The 20,779-nt window shown below is 42.2% G+C and overlaps 1 protein-coding gene and 1 long non-coding RNA gene across 3 annotated transcripts in view; one reads left to right on the top strand and one right to left on the bottom strand.

Moving 5' to 3' along the window:
• The window catches only part of cacna2d3a (calcium channel, voltage-dependent, alpha 2/delta subunit 3a), a 129,379-nt gene that overhangs the window by 98,608 nt on the left and 9,992 nt on the right, over positions 1–20,779 (bottom strand). For both annotated transcript variants that reach the window (XM_030423179.1, XM_030423180.1), the window contains exon 3: positions 5,177–5,293. In XM_030423179.1, coding sequence (XP_030279039.1) covers positions 5,177–5,293 — 117 coding nt within the window. The remainder of the gene's footprint in view (positions 1–5,176; positions 5,294–20,779) is intronic.
• The window catches only part of LOC115585088 (uncharacterized), a 28,160-nt gene continuing 14,735 nt past the window's right edge, over positions 7,355–20,779 (top strand). The window contains exons 1-2 of the long non-coding RNA XR_003984663.1: positions 7,355–7,537; positions 7,735–7,795. This is a non-coding gene — a long non-coding RNA (uncharacterized LOC115585088). The remainder of the gene's footprint in view (positions 7,538–7,734; positions 7,796–20,779) is intronic.

The raw sequence follows: 20,779 nt of genomic DNA, 5'->3' as shown, positions 1-20,779 counted from the left end.
GCGCTGTGAGCTCAGCGTGACAGTGTGGTATGTCAGCGAGGAGGGCAGACGGGAGGAAAGGGCAGGACAAGACTGCTGCCCGGACCACACCATAATAATCCCCAACAGGAGTACACACCAAAAAAAGAGTTTAGCTCTCATGTGTCTGCAAAAAAAAAGAGTATTCAATCCATTTTGAGAGTGACTGTGTGAAGTGTGTTTATATCCATCCCTCTTTTACGCATATTTTTAATGTGCGTATGGAAACACTGAGTGAACGCACCAGAAATTCAAAAATAAAAAGTGGAAATGTTGCAAAAGAGAGGGTTTTTTTGTGCACGGCAGAGGTGGAAATTTGATGTCATAATAAAAAAGAATATGCTACAATCAGTCAACCAACGGACCAATCAATCACGCTTTAGGCGATGAAAATATTGGCATGAACCAACGTTCAAGTTAAGGAGGTACAAACTTCACAGTGAGGCATTAAAGCTAAAAAGGAACTTCTTATTAACAGCTTAGTACTGGACCTCATTCATGATGGTTTAATGGCACCAAAACTGGGGAATTAGCGCCAAGAAAGAAAAAATATGGAAACGCACATGAATCAGTTTTTTTCTCTTTTACTGATCTGCTGGACCTTCATATAAAGTTTGTGTTATATTTGAATGGAAACTTTCCTTTCATGTGAAATTATAGGAAATTTGTACTTCAACCTGGGTCTTATTTGTATAGTTGAGGCCAGAATTTTTAAAACCTCTTTTACTGTAGGCGAAATCATAAGTGAGCCCCCTGTGATGGTTGAAGAAAATAGCATGCATGAGCCAGCACCAAATCGGTCGTAAGTACAATCGACCAGATTCGAAGCTAGAAGTCAGTCTTTCAAACTGTGACGGATGTTGGCTGCAAAAGCAACCGTTTTTATCATTCGTCTTCGTGTTCTCCAAATTATTTCTTCGCCTGTTCCAAGTTTGGCTAATCTTGAGGTTTGATTGTTTGATTTACTGCTCTTTCAGACTTCCTTCCAGCAGCGCTGTCATGTGCTTGGCAATTAAAAAGGCAATGTTACCATTACCGACAGACATGACAGTCGAAAAGTATGAAAATAAGACCTCATAGTCTTCATAAACAAGAATTCTTTTTTCAAATGTTCATCTTAATTGAAATCTTCTCCTGCAGAGGATGAGCTGTGCCACATTGTCGAAATGCTAAAACTGTATTTAAAATTCACTGTGCATGTCAGCAAACGGAAATTAAAGTTCATAGGAGGTTTTTTGCTGGCAGAGAAATTTTCGTTTAAAGTCCTGTGTGTGCCTTTTATTTTTAACATACACCCATGCAGACTTCCCCTCGCGCTACACTGGTAATCATGTTGAGGACTACAGAGGCGTAGCTGCCACAGGTAAATGATATCAGCAGGTACAGAGCATGCAGGGCCGAATGCCATTACAGGAGAAACAGCCCTAGCAGCGAGGCATCCACTCCGCTTTGAAGTGCATTTGTCACATGAAACACAGCCGTGCTTGACTTCAAAGAGGGCATTACAATAGCTCCACGCCTTTCAACTTTGATAACAACATGTTCACTGTTTCTTTAACCGTCTTCCGTCGCCTCCATTTCCAGCCGGCAGACAAGTTTTTCACAAGAGATAGAAAGGGGAGACGAGAGCCGAGAACAAGAGAGGAGAGGGGCGGCGTTCTGCCAGACGATGGTAATATCCCACCAACTCAGGAACTGATGGAGGTAAGAGCAATTAAAAAGTAACAATGGCGCGCTAATATGCTTGCTGAGCCCCGGAATAAACACACAAACACACACAAGTCGCTATGGATTTACAGTAGACGCGCACGCACATGGGCTACCAACAAGGACACAAGTCCTTGTTTACTTTGAAAAAACACTGTCTGATTGGCCTTAAAACTTATCTTTAATAGCAGAGTTGCAATTAAATTGGCCGAAGAGACTAAAAACGAGACAACGGCTCCAGCCCAACGTTTTATTTCTCTGTCAGACAGGGGAGGCTGCCCTCGCCACAACAATGCACAGATGATAAGGGAGAGAGGACAGAAACGTAAACACAATCAAACGACCATTTGAGATGCAATTACGCAAACAAACGCGTGCTCCACCACGCTCTCTTCCACACACACAATACCACACCCAAAAACCTGATGGAAGCTTAAACACCATGAATTAAGCCTTCCCCTACCATATCATCGTCCCCCCCTCCAAATCAAAGCCATCATTCTTAATACACAGGTAGAAAACATAAACCTTCTCTGACCTGTATGCACTTAAAAAGAATGACATCAACTGGCACAAACACATATTTACAGGTGAACCCTTTCAAAGCAGCAGAGGCTGCTGTCTCTTAGCAGGTGGTTGCGAGCGATAAAGAGGGGGGAATCGACGCAGAGACGGTTAGATAAAACCACGTTGACGGACAGGGGAGAGCGCCTGCACGGAAATTGAATCGCTGAAGCGCCACATATACTTTAGCAAAAGGCAGAGAGATGGGAAGAGGCGGAGTAGAGAGGGCAGAGACAGACAAAGGAGTGAGGGGGATGCTTAAGGGCAGACACTAGGGCCAGACAGATGAGAATTTTGGTAATAAAAGCGGAGAGAAATTGGAGAAAGATGGAGAAGAAGAGGGAAAAGGACTCGCGCACACTTCCATTGTATGCTCGTGACTGACAATTCATCACAAGGACGACTGGCAGTGGCCAAAATGAGGAGGGCGGAGGTGAAGTAGAATCATGACGCCAGCTGACGAGAGTTCAATTCTCCATGGATGTAAGCGTGGGGGCCTTTTCTGTCGCTCGTCCAGTTTCTTAAATCTTTTATTCCTTTCTTTCCCTTCTGTTCCTCCCATGACTTTCATCTGTCGTTGCAGTAGCGCAATTCATTCCTGCCTGTGACCAACATTACCTCTAATCTTCCCATCAACCCCCATAACTTTGATTCAACACACGTATGAATTCACAGTGGCACACACAGCCCCCTGAGATGTACAATTATCAGGCATCCAGCATCCTGGCAGACGGTTTTAGAGAATCTCCAGGGGTTTAGCTCACTCTCGTGGAGGTGGCACACACAGACAACTATGTCACAAGATCAAATATAAAAAAAGCGCAAAGCTTGTCAACATGTGCATTTATCAGACAGTTGAAATGAGCTGACAAGACATGTTTCTCTCAGATAAAAATAAAAATTGTTATGTTCGTTGAATACTGGTTTGGAAAGGGAGCAGCAGTGACTGAATCCAAAACAATGTTCATAATTATTAGAGAACCGATTAAGTCCTTAATTTTCTATTACAGGAGTTAATAACACAACATGCAGCAATATTCAATTAGAACCTTGCTTCCACGCCAGCAATCGTTGTATAAGCCTAGGAGGCATATTTTTCGAAAATGTCAGATGACTCATGTTAGCATGAAATACATCATCTTCCCCTGTGCGCTCGCTGGAGACTGTTGTGCATGTGGACAGTTGGAGGATGCTTCCAAAAGCGGAGGTAACACTGTCGAACAGGCACGGTCATGCAGCCCGAGCAGGCACAGGTATCATACGTAGGTATAATGACACAGGCAGAAGCACAGCTAAAGCATGGAAATGGTGTGTCACTCTCTGTGGCCCCCTCTCTCTCCCTCCCTCGCTTTTTCCTTTCAGCTCGTATCCTTGGACCAGACTCTCAGAGAGAAATCCAATTTCTGTTAACAGCACCATGTTGTCCTGATAGGATCTATCACCTGGAGCTAGAGCTGCTGCCAGAGAGGCAGTGCACCGTGGACACATCCTGAACTGCGCCTGTTACAACACTGACAAACGCGCACACATGCACGCACACACACACATGCAGACACACACACAGGTATACTATTAAAAGACATTTAGCTCACCGGCAGATATGAACAAGTGTGTTCATACTGTACTGACAGCAGTGGTGAATGAAGCGTTCAGCTCTAGATCAGATCAGAGATTGAATACTACACTGAGACCTTATTACCAAATGATACTCTAATTAGAAACCAAATAGCAGATTTCTGTACGCTATTACACACTATTTCACATGATGGGATTAACCCGCTGTACATGGTATAAATATGCACAAAAACTACAATTATTATTACAACTTATTAGACACCCAGAGAAGGCAGCCGAAACGGGTTTATGTGCCATGTGATGAGACTTTTACACATAATCGAGTTGTTTAATGTTATGTACTGTAGCTAGATCAATTTTTGTGAGGATTTATTTTGTGGATTACCTGCAATCTTACCTAGAGCTACATAATATGGTGAACCCAGATGATTAAGACTGCCTGAGTGATATTACGTTGGTGATGCATCACATTTGTTGTCAGTGTCAGAGAAAACAGACATTAAAGTTGACAAATATGTACTGGCAAACCCAACACCGTGCTCTTGCTTTACCCATGGCATAAAAATTAAAGCCCAACCACGACTCGATTTTTATCGATAACAACTATTAGGGGAGGAAAATTTCAGATATTATTCTCTCTGAGCTGGTGTCATGGCCGGTGTTTTGGTGGAATAAACAGACTCTGCTCTCTCCATGGATTTTAAAAATATATGTCATGTCATTGCAAGTCAACCTACGAATGGGATGACGGAGACTCACCCTGACCTAGATATTTGCCTAATGCATATGATCCTAGTTTATGATTTTGATTTTCAGTTTGTAGAGCATTGTCCTTAAGTGGCCTCTTACAGTAGATGCCGATGTCTGACCTGAGCGGATCAATAAAGTGACACAGGCACTGATTGGTGGATCACAGCCTCTCTCTGTCTGTCACCTCACCAGCAGTCCCCCCCCCCCTCCAAGTCTCTCACATATCTCTCTCACACACGGCAAACCCAAGATGTGTCTTGTTACACTCTGGCAAAGTGACATGACAGCACCTCTTCAGACATCCAATGGGGTCAGCACAGTGGTCAGAAATAACTACTGCACCAAGTGATTTCACCAACCTCAGACCAGCACTTTTAGCTTTGGTAACAGATCTACCAACGCACCTGAAAAAGACTCATTCTTTGTAATTACATAGTTTTAATTTGTCATGTGGCTCAGCGCAACAGTGCATAACATACATCACATTTTGTTGTGCTTTTATAGGAGTTGTATTATATTGTAATTTAGAAGAGATTAGAGATTTGAGTAGAAAAACAAGTACCTTCATTGCCTGGGCCTTCTTGTGAAACATCTCTTCCATGTCCTCTGCGAGCCGCTTCACCAGCCGCAGCCCGTCGATCTCCTCCACCCGCACCGCCCGCTCAAACTCCTTGTATTTCTGGAGGAAAAAAACACATTCATGTTATCAGGCCACAGTTACCACACCAGTTAAAACACTAAATGATGTGTTCTCATTCCAATAAAGTGATTTCCTATGCAATACATTTAACATTTGATAGCATGCATTTCCCAGTGTGAGCCCATGCTAATGTTCAGCATCACATCTGCAGTAATTCTACTTAGTTTTTACGTTCAGCTTTGAGTCAAAAGGTTAAGTGGTAAAAATATACATAATGATCAGTTATGAAATGAAATAATGACACTTCAGTCTAATATATATAAAGTATATATAATATATGTACCCACACAGAGACATTTCTGCAAAGACCCCTCAATTGTGGTCATCAGGCACTTTGTGATTAAGGTATGTAACAAAGGCAGGATACTTTACAGTTAAACAATAAGCTTTATTGTACAAAATTATATCCATGGACAAAAACAGTAAACTTTGCTGGGAATTTAATACAGATAAATGACCTAAAGCATGTTTTTATGTGTAATGTTCAATAAAAAAAGTTTTTATAATGATACAAATCAGCCAAAATATACACTAATGCCGATATGTGTAATAAACAAAACTGGACAGACTGGATGTTGGTCAGGCTCTATTACTCTCTAGGTATTTTTTGGAGATGAGTATGCAATAACGCCTTGTTTCTTTCAATATATAAAATCACAAGTTTACAGTGTGTGACACAATCTATTCTTACAGTAGATCATTGATAGAAAAACATAAAATAAGAGTTTAACAAGGGGAAAAAAACCTGACAGAAACCTGAGGAAAAACTTGGATGGGAACCTCCAAACATCAGACATAAGTGTCAAATAATTCAGCTCTAGAATAAACATTTGATCAGAGACTCACTCAAACGATATTGGATTGCTAATGAGTTGAAATCCTAATTCTACCTGAATGATTTGTCATTTGTTTCCCAGAACATGTTACTTTGTGGTACTCAGGAGATCGGGGGAAAAATATTTCTCATGGTCTGTTGATATGTGGTATAAGCAAAAAATATGAACTCGTTTCCTCATGAGGACAAGCTACAGCTTAGAAACGTATGTGTAGTACAATTTAAACAAAAGACATAGTTCACTGTGTGCACAGTTCTATGCAGGAACACCACCATTAGCCCCAGAGACCGGCAGGTTTAACCACACAGGACAGACTTTGTTTGTTGCGTGACCCAAGTGAGATTGAGGGTGAGGTGTTGTTTTGCTGAATATTCTAGCAGAATATCTTATACAAGACCAAGCTGCAAAATAGAATGTAGTTTTGTAACGAAATTAAACCTCTGACCGCTACAACTGTATATGCCTTTTAAAACCGATGAGGGTTTGGCCTTTTATGTGCATGACATGGAAATAATAGAAAATCGATCAATGAGCAAACATTCAATAGGTCTTCTCAGGGTAAGGAGATGCAGCAGCAGTAGAATTACAAAGAGAAAAAATGTAATAACCGTATACAACCATCATCTGTAATACCAAGAATGCAGCATCAGTGGTTCAGTGGACTACAGCTCAGTAGGAGTTGCTTCCCCAAATTAATCTATATATAAACGGAAACCAATCAGCTCAGCCAAGAGAATTATCAACCACCTTCAGATTTTACCAACCACACATTTAGCATCGATGACACACCAGTGTCCTCAGTATTTGCACTTCACTAAATCACATTATTGTGCTCCAAACCAATACCGGGGTTCTTAGCTTAACCCGGGCCTTAGCCAGGGACAGTGACATTAAGTCCTGCTAATTCCACACCCATACATGCCACACACACACACACACACACACACACACACACATACATATACACATATATGCAGAGCTGATGTAAGCAGGGGGTATACTTGTACGGAAAGAAAAAACGGGAAAAAAATAAGAAAACCATTTTTTAAATGTGTGCAAAGCTGAGGGCGGCTGTGTTTCACTCTTGGGGGATTTAACGGAAGATTACCGCCATATCAAATAGCATGCCCCCTCTAATGTTATGCCAACCTGCTAAGACGCAGCTGCTCCTGCGCAACAACACACACCGGGAGCAGGGCGAAGGGGGGAGAGAGATCACGGTGGGAGGAGGAATGGGGACGGCGTCAGACACTCAGGCAGCAAGCAGCTTTTTGGATTTAGGCAGTCATCTGAAAAACTGCAGGACATCGCTGAACAGAGAGCGATATTTTTCTGCTTCATACCAAGAACTTTTATTATAAGGGGGTTGGGCTCTGTGGTTGCAGCTGTAAGTAGCAAGTGAAGAAAGACGCTGTGCAAAAATTGCTCAATCCCTTTAGTGAACTAAGACAAGTCAGTTTATTGCAAAACGGAAGTGAAAAGCAATCAAGCACCAAAAACAGGCACTCAGAGGGGACACTGGGTTTGATCAATGATTGTTATCTTGTTAGAATTATGAGTGCATTGCTTTTCTCCACTCCCCAGCCCAAGAGAAAGCTGGAGCCAGACAGAAAACATGCGAGAAAGGAGGGAAAGAGAGATAACGGTAAGAAAAAAAAGTGAGAATGAGTGAGATGGAGAGAGTGTGATAGCGAGAGCAAACACTGTGTGGGTGCAACGGGATTCAAGAGGTGCAAAGACAGGTACAGGAAGGAAGGAAGGAAGGAAGGAAGGGTGAAAAGTGAAGGCAGAAACTAGAGAAATGGGACGATGGGTGAAGAGAAGGAGCATGTGGCGATGATGTTGAAGTGGGAGGTTAGACAGGCGTGCGAAATGCTATCTGTGTTCATAGAGCAGCAGATGGGCACAAGCAGAGGAAGGAGGCTCAAAATTCACACTGACTTTAATATTTTACGACATAAATAGTAAGCAGAGTGACTTACACTATACAAGACAATAGGTAAAGGTCAAATCCGTTAATTACTACATTCATCCTTACAAGCAACCAATTATAAGAAGTGCAAGGGCCAGTGAGCCTGAAGGTACAACATCCCTGTGATGTCAGAGCGACAGTGTAAGAGGAATGTGCTCGGGAAAAGAATTAAAATAAGAGCAAAGGTAGGAGAGATTAAGCAATTATAGTGATTAGAGGGAAGAGGGTCTGATTCATCAGGGTACTTTTCGAGTAGATGGGTGTCTGACTTATAGTATAATGGAATCTGGGAGGAGGGGAGAGTGTGAAAGTTCTTCCACCGGGCTGAAGGCAAGGCAAGAGATAGATTTAAAGACAAGGAGAAGCAGGAGCCGACAATAAAAAAAAGCCGGGGAAGGTTGAATGAAATCAGGCTCATGAAGGGAAAACACTCGCTGTTTCATCTTTATCTCCATATCATAGCATCAACACCCCGTTCACAGCTATAACACTGAACCGTCTGTGTGTCTTTGAAATGCTGCCGAAGTGGTGCCTCTGCTGCCAAATTCATTTGCGTGTCATGGCAAAAGCAGTTCAGAGTATCAAAATTGTCTTCAAACGCCATGGCCCAGCCATCCAAGAAAACGCTTCTGTCTCTTGCATTCGGTAAAGATTGCATCAGACACAAGGAGGGAGAAGAAAAGAAAGAAAGAAAGAAAGAAATGCTCCTTCACAACCGTTCTGCGCACCAGCCACCACAACCACAAGTTTGACATTTCCTAAAACAAACCTTTATCCCTTCACCCAACCGCACTGCTAATTAATTGCAGCCTCAAGTAACATCTTCTGTGGCCAATCAAAGTGACTGGCTGATGACTCAGAAGCCAAATCACAGCGACCGTAACCGTACGAAAATCAGAGCGGTAATCCCTCTGCCTGACAGACAACTGCAGTATGTCAGAGCGACAGAACATCCATCTTTTAGGCCAATCCTGGTTCCTGGCTGCTGCTGCTGCTGCTGCTGCTGCTGCTGCTGCTGCTGCGGCTGCGGCTGGTGGTGGTGGTGGGCTGTTAAAGCTGACAGGTCAGCAGCACCTCAAACCTGAACTGGCTTGACTGGTTTCTTCACCAATTTCCTCTTTGTCCTCTTTCCCCTTGCTTGGCTCACTAGGGCTTCTCCTCTCCACTTTGTGTGTCTCCCGTTCTCCTCTTTCATCTCCCTCCTTCTCCACTGCACCCACTTCCTTTGCTAATTATAAAAATGAATGGGCCGACTCCATGGGCGCAGTCATAGCTAAGAATTGTTCTCTCTTTTCTATTGAAACCAGTATATTTTTGGCTCTACTAAACTAGCCCAGAACTGACACATATTAAACACTCCACAGAGGCATAAGGGAAGCGCCCAGCGCCTACAGCCTGAACCGAAGTGTTTATGTGTTTGCGATCGGGTTTGTGTGGTCAGTGAGAGGCTGAGAGGGTCCAGCTGACCACAGGCTGTCTGCAGCGCTATGTGCATTCAAGGCTGACCAGAGCAGACCGGGGCAGACCAGGCCTAATTAGCCCGAAGCTATCCTCTTCACATCACATCATCTTCACAGGGAAGCCAACTGACACACATCCAGAACTACCATTTCCCAGGAGAGGCAGAGGAAAGTTTCTGCAGCAGCCTTCAATGGCAAGTTTAGCAGCAGGATAGTGGTGCAGTGAAGAAGAAGAAGACAATCAGAGGAGTCCGATTCATGCTCCTGGGTTAATAAGGACCCTGCTTAAGTGTCCTTGAGCCAGACAGGGAAACACCCTTCCAGCTGCAGGGTTGTTGCTACTGCAGTATCAGAAATATAGTGGAGGTTTAAAGAACCCGTTTAAGGTCAAATATCGAAATATAGAGCAAGGAATGTGTGTCTGTCTCTCTGTCTGTTCATTGCATATCTCCAGAACCATTCACACAATCTACTTCACACTTAGCAGGTTTATTGTTGAGGACCCACAGAGGCACAGTGTCAAATTTAGAGCGATTGTGTGACCCTCACAGGTGATCTCATCGGGAAGCAGAAGGGCGAGATTAGCATGGTGCGACAACTTGTTTTAGCTAAGCATTGGATTGAGTAATAAACAAAAGCAGAAGGTTGAATGAGTCTGGATGAGTGCAGAGACGCGGTCAACACATTTACTTGTCAATGTAAGCCTCAATGGCTAGAATATTTACCGTTGCCTGAAGGCACCATCACTTGCTCTGGGACTCCTCTCTCATTGGTTGTGCTGTTGGATGGATATGTTAAATCATAAATATCAACGAGACTGGATCTGTAAACTCCTTAAATCCCCAGAAAATCTGTGTTTAACTTCATGTTTTGAACAGGCACTGCACTAGTTATTCTACGTGTCCTCAGCTGGAGCACCTGCTCACGTCCACGACTGCTGCTAACGCCTACTGATATGAGCACAAAATAATGTTCCTGTTCACTTTTCCCAGAGGATTGTTCAATTTTTTTGTACATGGCTCAGGCTTGTGCACCTGGATACTGACCTGATTTACCAGTCACACATGTGCTGCTCATTTCAACAGGGAGACTTCTGCTTACCTACAATCTGGGCTGGGCTTCAGATCAAACTTTTTGCAACCAACAAGGGAGCTGTTCCTTTATTTACTTATTTATCTATTTTACATCCCATTGCTCTTGTTTTGTTCCTCATTCCTTTTGATTTCAAAAATATTTTAATTGCCAGCTTAGCTGTTGAGATATATGTAGGCCAGATATATCTAAGACGTGGGCTGTTCTGTAAAGGTCGGTTCATGCAAATATGTTAAATAACAACAAAAAAAGAAACATTTTCTTGCCTACATCATTTTTTTGTTTCATTGTGAATAACTTTTCTCTTTCTGTTACATTCCATTCCCACCACATCCTAAACCCTGAACACAGCCCGATTTTATTCAACCTTTATTCTTCTGACGCAAGCCGTTTCTATTCCTCGCTCATCCCCGTTGTTCAGTAACCAGCTTTGACATTTTAAAACCACTTCCTTGTTTCCACATGCTTCTTTCTCTTCTAGCCTGTAGATATTTATGTGTGCTTCATGATGACACTTCAGAAAATTGCTGCGCTGAACTCTGTTTCATGTCACTTAGTCTCTCTGAGTGCTTAGTGCTCAAAGAGACCTAACGAAATGGTCTAGTCAGGATAACTAGGACGTACTAACTGATTAGAACACAGTCACAAGAGGGATGATATGAAAAAATTCACTTTTAATTCAAATAATGTCATTAACTACACAAAGAGATTGGCAGCAGTTTAGGGCATCACTGTGTTTGCATAAAGTATACAGTCAAATCTTGACTATGCAACGAGTCTTTGTCTCTGCAACGCTCCAGGGTCAATTTTGGGCGGTTAACGTTTAGGCACATAAACCAATAGGTTAAGGTTAGGAAAAGATCACGTTTGGATTAAAGTACCTGCTTTAGTCACCACAAACAAGCCATGAGATGTCCGTGTCACAAGATCTCATAAAAAACACATGGTTCTGTGGCAACAAACCTGGCTGGACATTCTCCAGAGGTCTCTTTAAAAATATCCAGTGGGTTCACACTTACAAATGTTGAAATGAGGTCTCGAACTCTGTTGACTGGCTTGGCAGCCTTTGGAAAATGAATCTTAAGAAATGCAACACAGAGAAATTTAAAACTTTCAAATGATCTGTTTTTTGCGGAAACGTATAGTTTTAACATTTTATTCAGCCGACTGTGGCAGGTTGAATAGAGCAGCTCGAGGTTCAGTTCCAAACGGAGCTTTCCGAAGCAAAAATAACTTTGTGTGCTCATGAACAATACCGCAGCCCAGTCACAGATTTATTCTCCCCGAGCACGATAAGGCTGCGAAAGCTAACGCACGTTTCCACTGAAAAAAAGCAGTTTCGACGGTGCTGAAGACAACCAGTGGTGACACATACTGTATGGTCTGTGGTAACTCAGTCCCCGCCCCCCCCTTTGCTGTGCCGCATCACATGAATGAGCTGATGCTGATAATCTCTCTCCTACACAGTGCGCTCTGACTGTGGGACAACAATAACAGGCTAGAATTTGCATATCCAGGCTGCATATTAGCACACAGGAAAATAGACATGTGTCACCCTACACGAACACACATACTGAACACATAAAACATAGTTGTACAGTAGATCCAATAGATATAGAAGAGGGCAGCTCTCATACAAAACATTTTTCCGTAGTCATTAGGATACATATATGCGCACGAGCACGGTTTGTCTTTCTGTCTTTCTGCTGGTCACAATCAAGCGTTAGTAGACTCCCGAATGACATAATACTTTATGTGTTTGTGTCTATGTAATACGTGTCCTTGGGGCTTGACAATAAAGTGATTAATGAAGGGGAAAAACTTCATTTCACACCAAGACTGAACCCCAATCCCCCAAATCCCAGCTCATTTTACGCGTCACCAGAGCCCACTTTACCTCAGCCCACTCTCACACAATCTCACAGCTGTTTGAATTGCTCCTTTCCTTCCATCTCTGTCTGTCTCTCTCTCTCTCTCTCTCTCTCTCTCTCACACACACACACACACACACACACACACACACACACACACACACACACACACACACACACACACACACTCTAACTGGCACTAAGATTTATGTTTACACTCCAACATCTGTGTACAGACACAAACATATAAACCATGCTCCTTGGATTCTTCCATTATTAATTATCAAATTACTTTCAGCACATACATGGATTACACAGTTAAAAGTCGAAGGGGCGAATCACGATTTCAAATTAATTACAAAATCATCTAAATGTAAACAACTAAAAGTTATTGATTTGAATTTTTTGTTTGCCGCTCAGGCGTTTCCTGTCACTCCGGCTCAGAATATCCAGCAGAACACTCGCAGCAGCAAGCAGCAGAAGCATGCGCCAAGAAGCCGGGCATGCGACCCTGAATTACAAGACTGCATGCTATAGTATCCTGTATCATTCAAGCTGCATTATTTGGTTCTCATTCACAAAAGGCAGCCTTGTTTGTTTTGTGTGCTTGCGCGCCCGCTCGTCTGGCTGCGAACGAATGAGTCTGGCTTGGTGTAACAAAAGAGACAAGACTTTGAATGTGTGTGTGTGTATGTCTGCTGAGTGTGTGTGTGTGTGTGTGTGTGTGTGTGTTTGTGTGTGTGTGTGTGTGTGTGTGTGTGTGTGTGTGTGTGTGTGTGTGTGTGTGTGAGTGTGTGAGCGCGTTCGTTGTGCGTGTGCTGGGAGTTGACAAGAGGGACAACACAGGGACATAGTGACCAATTAGTCCACTTAACAGACTCTCGTATGCACCGAACCCTTGAAATGAGCAAACATGTCTGACAATCAGGAAAGGTTCTAGTGTCCATGACAAGTGTCCAAGTGAAGCTTGGGAAAAAAAAGCATTTTGCTTCAAGAAAGTGATCGACAACAACAGATTTAGGAAAAAAAAAGAAAAAAAAGGGATATGAAAGGAAATGGAATATGAGGAACTCCCTGTCACTCTTTTTAATACGATACTCTTCTCAAAATATCTCCTTTCTTTCATTCACTTGACCATTAATGGTGTTTGGATTCTTGATTCAATGTACCACGAATAGCAATATTAAGGACTAGCTTTTCTCATTCATATATCACTGGGGATAGGGTGTAGCTGCAAATCACAGCTTTACAATGTTAAATAAACACATTCAGTGTCCAGTGTGTAGGAGTTAGGGGCAGAAATGGAACACAATATTCATAATAATCTTTTCATTGGTGTATAATCACTTGAAGCTAAGGCTGTCACCCACTCATTCACTGAACCCTACTCAGTACCCAGGGAGCTTGATGTAGTGGACTTTACAGTGAGCCTATTGGTCAAATGAAAAGACACTTCTGGTTACACTCACGTTATTTTTTGCCCCCTCAAGCACAATGCATGATGGCATATAATGGTAAGTGACCATCAGTCCTGCATTACTTTTCTCGATGCATTGTGGGATACTTTGAATCAACTATATGAGGTATAATAAATCTCACTATACATTCCAGGAGCACTACAAAATGGCGAACTCACTATATAGTCCAATATATATTGGGTAGTTTGGGATATAAGACACAGCCTAAGAATCGTTGTGCCTTCGTTACGGAAGGATGAGACTTTTATACCTACAGAGTGAACGGGTCCTCTTCCTATCGAGTCCTCCATGTTGCCACAGCATGTTTCAGCCTAGAATGGACTCATCAAACGGCTTGGGGGAGGAAGGTGAGAGGAGTGGCATTGAGTTGGTAATCCTACACACTGGTATGTTTAAACAATGTAAAACAAACAATGCTATGTGGGCAGTGAGGTTAAAATATCTTTACCATTAAAACCCTCATCCCCTTTAATAAGAGGATTAATGAATCATCAGTAATCATCAACACTGGTGAAACATATTGTTAAGTTATTTTTTAAAGTATATTTAGGCCTTTTCTAGGAACTTTACTTGACATGGAGTATTTTTGAATTGTCATGTTGCTATTTTTACTTAATTATACGATCTAAAAACATCCATTACCACTGCACATCAAAAATAGCCCTTGAATCAATGATGTCCTCAGAAAGATATACAATATCTTAGCTCCATCTGAAGTGAGACAGCCAAAACAATTGCAGCCTAATCTATATGTCAATTTTACGTTAATTACTCAATATAAAACATTGTGACCTGCCTGAATTATTCCACAAAATCCCAAAACAGAAATCCACAAATTGAGTGTGTTTTCCCACCGGCGCTTGTATTTATTCATTTATGCAGGCTACGTTCTTGTGCCTACAGTGAGAGAGCATGTAGTTTCCTAAAACATGTTCAGGAGGACAAACATCTTGCATTGTCATCATTCCATATAAAAGCGCCACTGATTCCCCAAAGCTGTGTTTGTAATTACAGCCAACACGGCTCGGGGAGTAGGAGAAGGAGGAGGAGGAAGGGAGGGGTGGAGAGACAAGGGATGAGAGAGGAGGTGAGGAGAGAAGAAGGTAAGAGGTAGGGACCCAGATGCAGGTCAATTCTGCTTTCCGCCACAGTTTCACTAGACCAACTACTGTGTGTGTGTGTGTGTGTGTGTGTGTGTGTGTGTGTGTGTGGGTGTGTGTGTGTGTGTGCAGAAACGAGAGGAAAAAAACCACAAAGTGAGGGTGAGAAACGATTGCACTTTGACTGATGTCGCATTCTGTGAAACACTCCGAGTCTGTTACTTGCGCGGGGGGACAGGAGCGTCGGCCCAAATCCAAAGCAGGAAATCACTGCTGGATCACAGGATCTCCCAGGAACGGCAAATCATTGCTGTGCCCTCCTCCTCTCATGCCCTCCCTTGTATGCCAGCCGACAAATTGTTCCCTCAAAAGAAGAGCGCTGGCCGGAGATGAAGTGGAACAATTAATTTCACGCTTGTCCTCCCTGCCTCAAAAGCATGTTGGTCTGAGTCCCGTATCTGGTGGCACAGCGACACTCCCCGCGGATTGTAAAACACACAAACACACACTTGTGCGCGTGCACAGAAAAAATTTAAATTAAACACTTAGTGTAAATGGTAATCACACAGACGTAAAAGCAAGACGTCTTTAAACACGGATGAAAGTCTTCTCGCTTGACTGGCCGCACCTTCGCCGCCGCTCCATTCACCATAATGCAATCTATCAATGCGGCTGAATATAGAATTCGATCAGAACTCGGAGGCGTCGCAGAGTCAGATCACTGTGCTGTGAATGAACGCGGAGGATTGTGAGGACACGCGCACACACACACAGCTTTGACGGACCACTCAATCATGTAAGAAGAGGGCAGCAACTGATAGGAAATACAGCTTAGTCTCTCATGAGTGCAAAAAACAGCGTCTTTCGCTCTGAAAAGCTCAAATTTGGTCAGAAAATACTTCTAACTAAAACTAATGATATAACAGCTGAAACCATGTTTCAATACTAGACTGTGCTGCAAGAAGTGAGCTTGGAAAAGTTTAATTGTGGTCTGGGCCGCTGGGCCTTGGACGGCTACCAGATGGTCAGACCCACAGTCAGAGGCCGAAGAGGCTGGGGAGGCAAACCAGATTGTGGGATGGCTAACAGGTGGCACTCTGGTCTCTTTTTTCTTATATAGCAAATAAATCTGGTGTTCCTTTCTGCTTCATCGAGCCACATCTGAGGCGTTACAAAGCACCTGTTGAACATACACGCTTGACCACATCCCTTAAATATCCAAAACTACATCCGGACAGCGTTTTTTTACTGCCAGATAGAAACACTCAATCTTTTAAGCAGCATCATTCTACTGACAATTGATTACAATGAAAGATAACTGAATTCTGCCTTCTGTCGGGGCTTAATAACAATGTTCAAAATCTGGTATCTCTTCGCTTCTGATTGATTAACGCTCTGTTACGTCTAGACAGATAACAACAGCTAAATAATGATCCTACAAGTCTTTCTTTATCATCACGGTGACACGCTGCTTTCCTATTCTTCGGTGTGTTAACAGCAGTGACAGCAGCTGTCGATGTGTTATCATTAGAAGGATAAAAATCTGAGATTACTGTTGAAAACAGTAAATAGCGTCACTTACAACTTAAAAATGGAAATAAGCAGGGCATTTTGAGTGCAGTAAAAAAAAAAAATCATAACCTCAGGAATGTGGTAGCTCTTTATTCTCTAAGGTGTTTGAGTTAGCACCCAAGTCAGACTTAGTAAGAAACAAATGAATCTCAAGTTTTAACCCTGTAAAATCTTGGTCTTGGTCTCAAATTGACCATCCACTCAGTGGTTGTTGAGGCTTTTCACTTAAACCAAAAATGTCACACCCTCACAGTGGAATGATAAGAAAAGTCAGAGGATCAATGAAGTCAGTAGGCTTCATCCTCTGGGAATCAATATTTCATGACAATCCTTCATCGAACTAATGTTGAGATATTTCAGTCAGGACTAGGGCTGCAACGAACAATTGTTTCCATGATTGATCGAATAAGTCTATATAAAATGAAAAATATCGTGAAAAAGGCTCATCACAATCTCCCAGAGCCTAAAGTGACATCTTCAAATTGCTTCTTCTGTCCAACCAAATTTCCAAAACCCAAAGACTCTTCTTTGAATATCATCAACAGAGCCCGGTCAATATATCGATATCGGCCTATCCCACATATGTTAATGTCTTCACTTCATATAAGTTGTCCAATATGTGCCGATATGAAAACTTTGTTGTTGTTTTTTCTGGACCATGATGCAGAAAAAGATGCTTGGGATAATATGTAATTATTCAATTTACAGTGAAGTTTACTGATCTGATTTTGACAAGAATTTTGACAAGGTTATTGTTAAACTTTTTGCAGGATCATTGCTAAAAATGTCTGTTTATGTTTATATTCTATTCAAGAATATCTTCTGATATACTGATGTCAGAGTTTCCTTTACAACCTAATATCCTTATAGACAGTGGCACAAAACATTCACAGAGGGTCAGGCTCTAATCATATTAGACACAGAAAAGCAGCAAATCTTCACATTTTATGAAGCTGGAACCAGAAAATGTTTGACATCTTTGCTGAAAGGTTTCATATTACATTTCAATCATCAAAATAGTTGCACAATTAATTTGCTTTGAGTCAACAAATTGATTAATCCACTAATTGTTTGTGACTCTAATCAGGACCAAAGTGGCAGTCCAGCCGAAAATTGCGGTTTGCCTCCAAGGAGCATAAGACTTGTATCCATTATTAATTAAACAGCATGTCTAAACGTGACTATGGATTTTTAATCATCTCTCAGAAAAACAAATCACATCATTACCTCATGCGCATCCTCCCTGTGGGCGTAGGGTAGAATGCTCAAAAGAAATGAAACCCAAAGAAATGTGGGACTTCAAACCATTCAACAAAACTTTGAGAGAGATTGTTCCAAAATGTGTCCAAAAAAAAACTGCAATACGGAAATTAGATTACAGCTTCAGCGTGACTTCATACTTGGCCTTTTGGTTTGCAATTCTTTCCAGTTCATAGTTTTTCCTTACACTTTTGAGTTTTTGGAATTGGACAGATGTTCTAGAGGATGGGATTTGTGGTGTGCAGCTCTGCTGTTTGTCTGTTTTTCCAGTACAGTGAAAAATATGGTCATATGGACAAATAGTGCCACCATATCCTTCCAGGGACTCGTGGGAAGTGACCACAGAACTTTGATGCTTATAGGGACAAAAATGCTAAATTTTAAATAATCCCTGCTCCATTACTTACTGCTGATGACAGATGTTTAACCCGGTACAGCCCATGTTGCTCCTTTTTATTTCAGCATAATTAAAAGCACTTAAACATCTCACCCATTTCACTCCTCAACACATTCATCCTCCCGCAGCTCATGGGTGCTTCTGCACTGATAGAGTGTTTAACAGCTGCCTGAGGGCTATTGAGAGGAACACTAGAATAACAGCTGTACACCAATACGAACACACACACACACACACACACACACACACACACACACGCCTTACGGCATAGCTGGTAGCGACGCTCAGGAGTTTGTCCCAGGGTGCACTGCGTCTGTTGGGTATGCCCCATTGCCCCTCAGAGTGGGTGCCAAATCCCTGCTCTCTTTAATGACCACCATCTTTCAATGTCCTCACATGCATTGCCATCACGGTGTACCCCCCACCTACAAGCACACGCGCGCAGAAGTTCCTAAAGGGGGCTGAGGCTGACATCATCAGTGCCAGCATGGGCTCATATCAGCTAGGAAATAATCTGTTTATGAAGCGAAGGCAGCCGCCGCCTTTCAAAACTTAAGAGGCAAATACAGGAAGTAGTCTCTCCGCTATCTTCTCTCCACTTTTTCTTTCAGACAGCCATAATTCACTTCGCCAAAAAACTTAATGGCACCACGAGCAGGTCTAATCTTTTCACATGGAACTGATTAATAGTCCACAGTCTATCTGTAGTTGCCTGCATTCAGTTGGTTTCAGCAGAGTCGCGGAAAACATTTTTCATGCTTAGCGGCATGCACAATGCGGCCTGCTGCTTCCCTATTCCACTCCACGCAGTCTCCCAGCCTCAAATTGATTCTAGCAGCAGCCAGCGTGAAAGTGGAAGGGGAGAGCAAACCATTGTGGTAGATGTATAAAGGTAATATTCATCCTTGCAAGTGGAGAGTTATAACGGGAAGTTACACTTTTCTAGCCGGCAGTTTCATTTGGGTTTGCTTTGGACGCCAAACAAAGAAAAAGGAGAGGGGATCATCTGATCATCTGCACCATCTGTGGCAGTGGAGAACCACAAGACGTTCATCAGCAGAGACTGTGAAGTCGGACTGAACATAATTTGAAGTAAATGTAAAACATAAAGTTTTAAACTGAAGAGACTGTTTGAGGGCACATTAAAGAAAATAAGCAACACCGACAATTCACAACACATTTGCAGCGCAGATAATTATACAATAACCGATTTATGGCAAACATTTTGTGTTATCGATTGCTTATAAATACACCATCACCAAATATACTTGACGTAAGCTAGTATTGGTCCATGCCACACCCACTCATACACTGTCCACTATGACGTCATCATCCTCTGGTGTCTCTTTCAAGAAGCAAGCATCTTGTTCTGCATCATACCACAGGAGCTCAGTAGGCTGAGATTCAGAAACTGTGCTCTCCAGTTGAGTAAAATGCCATCCCCATAAGGTAGCAGTATGGGGAGCATCCGTCAGCATCACTGTTAGGAAATGATGTGTCGTTCAAGAAAAAGAAGGGATGCGGGATACTGAGTTTTTGTCGACATCTGATATGCCAATAATTTCTACATCATAGTGGCCAATTGCCGATGCCAATACTGATATATTCACGTATAATTTTTACACCTAATTGCAGAGCACATCAAGTTTCTATTGTAGTGGAATTACCATATCTTTAATTCATTCTCTTATTGTTATGGCCCACAGGCAGATGTGGCGATACAATGCCTTACCAAAATATACCAATTTAATGGGTAAAACAAGAAACCTACTCAGTTAACGGCTCGCATGGGTATGCACAATCAAAGCCTTATCTTGCCTGTCTTATCAGCAGAAATGATCATTTCAGATGAATGTCAGTATTTCATTTTAAAGCTTATTTTATCAGGCATCCCTAAAAATTAAGGGACTGTTTCTCAGCTGTAAGAGTGCCAAGTATCATTCTGCACACAACCACAAATTTGTACTACTGCACGACTAATCCATAGTGTCACCACTTTCAACAAAGTCTGAGACAATACAACAATATCAACAATTACACAACTGAGATATGCTACTGACAAATGTTGTAATCAGGAAACGAATTCATTCAAGTTATTTATTTTATGGAAGTACTCTGTTTTAGTGAAGAACTGTTAGCAAACTTTACCATAAATGGACATTTTAACCGATTCCTTATGTTCAGCGAGAGGTCTCAAACTAAATAAGCATTAAATTACTTATGGATAGTCCTACATACCCAGGCCACATGCCAAGAGAAATATCTCTGCTGCTAACTTCCCAGAAAGAAGCAACCTCAAAAGTTCTGGTTTTGAAGACTGCAGGGCACCTTGGGGATTTTTTAGTACTTCAACTTGAGATGGTTCAATCAGATCTGGTTATGAAGCGCAACTCAACGAGATATCAGGACTCAAACTTCTCTGTATCC

Source organism: Sparus aurata, chromosome 7, assembly GCF_900880675.1.
Source record: "Sparus aurata chromosome 7, fSpaAur1.1, whole genome shotgun sequence".
Classification (NCBI taxonomy): domain Eukaryota; kingdom Metazoa; phylum Chordata; class Actinopteri; order Spariformes; family Sparidae; genus Sparus; species Sparus aurata.
Note: the sequence above shows the minus strand (reverse complement) of the source record. Positions and strands in the feature narration are given on the sequence as shown.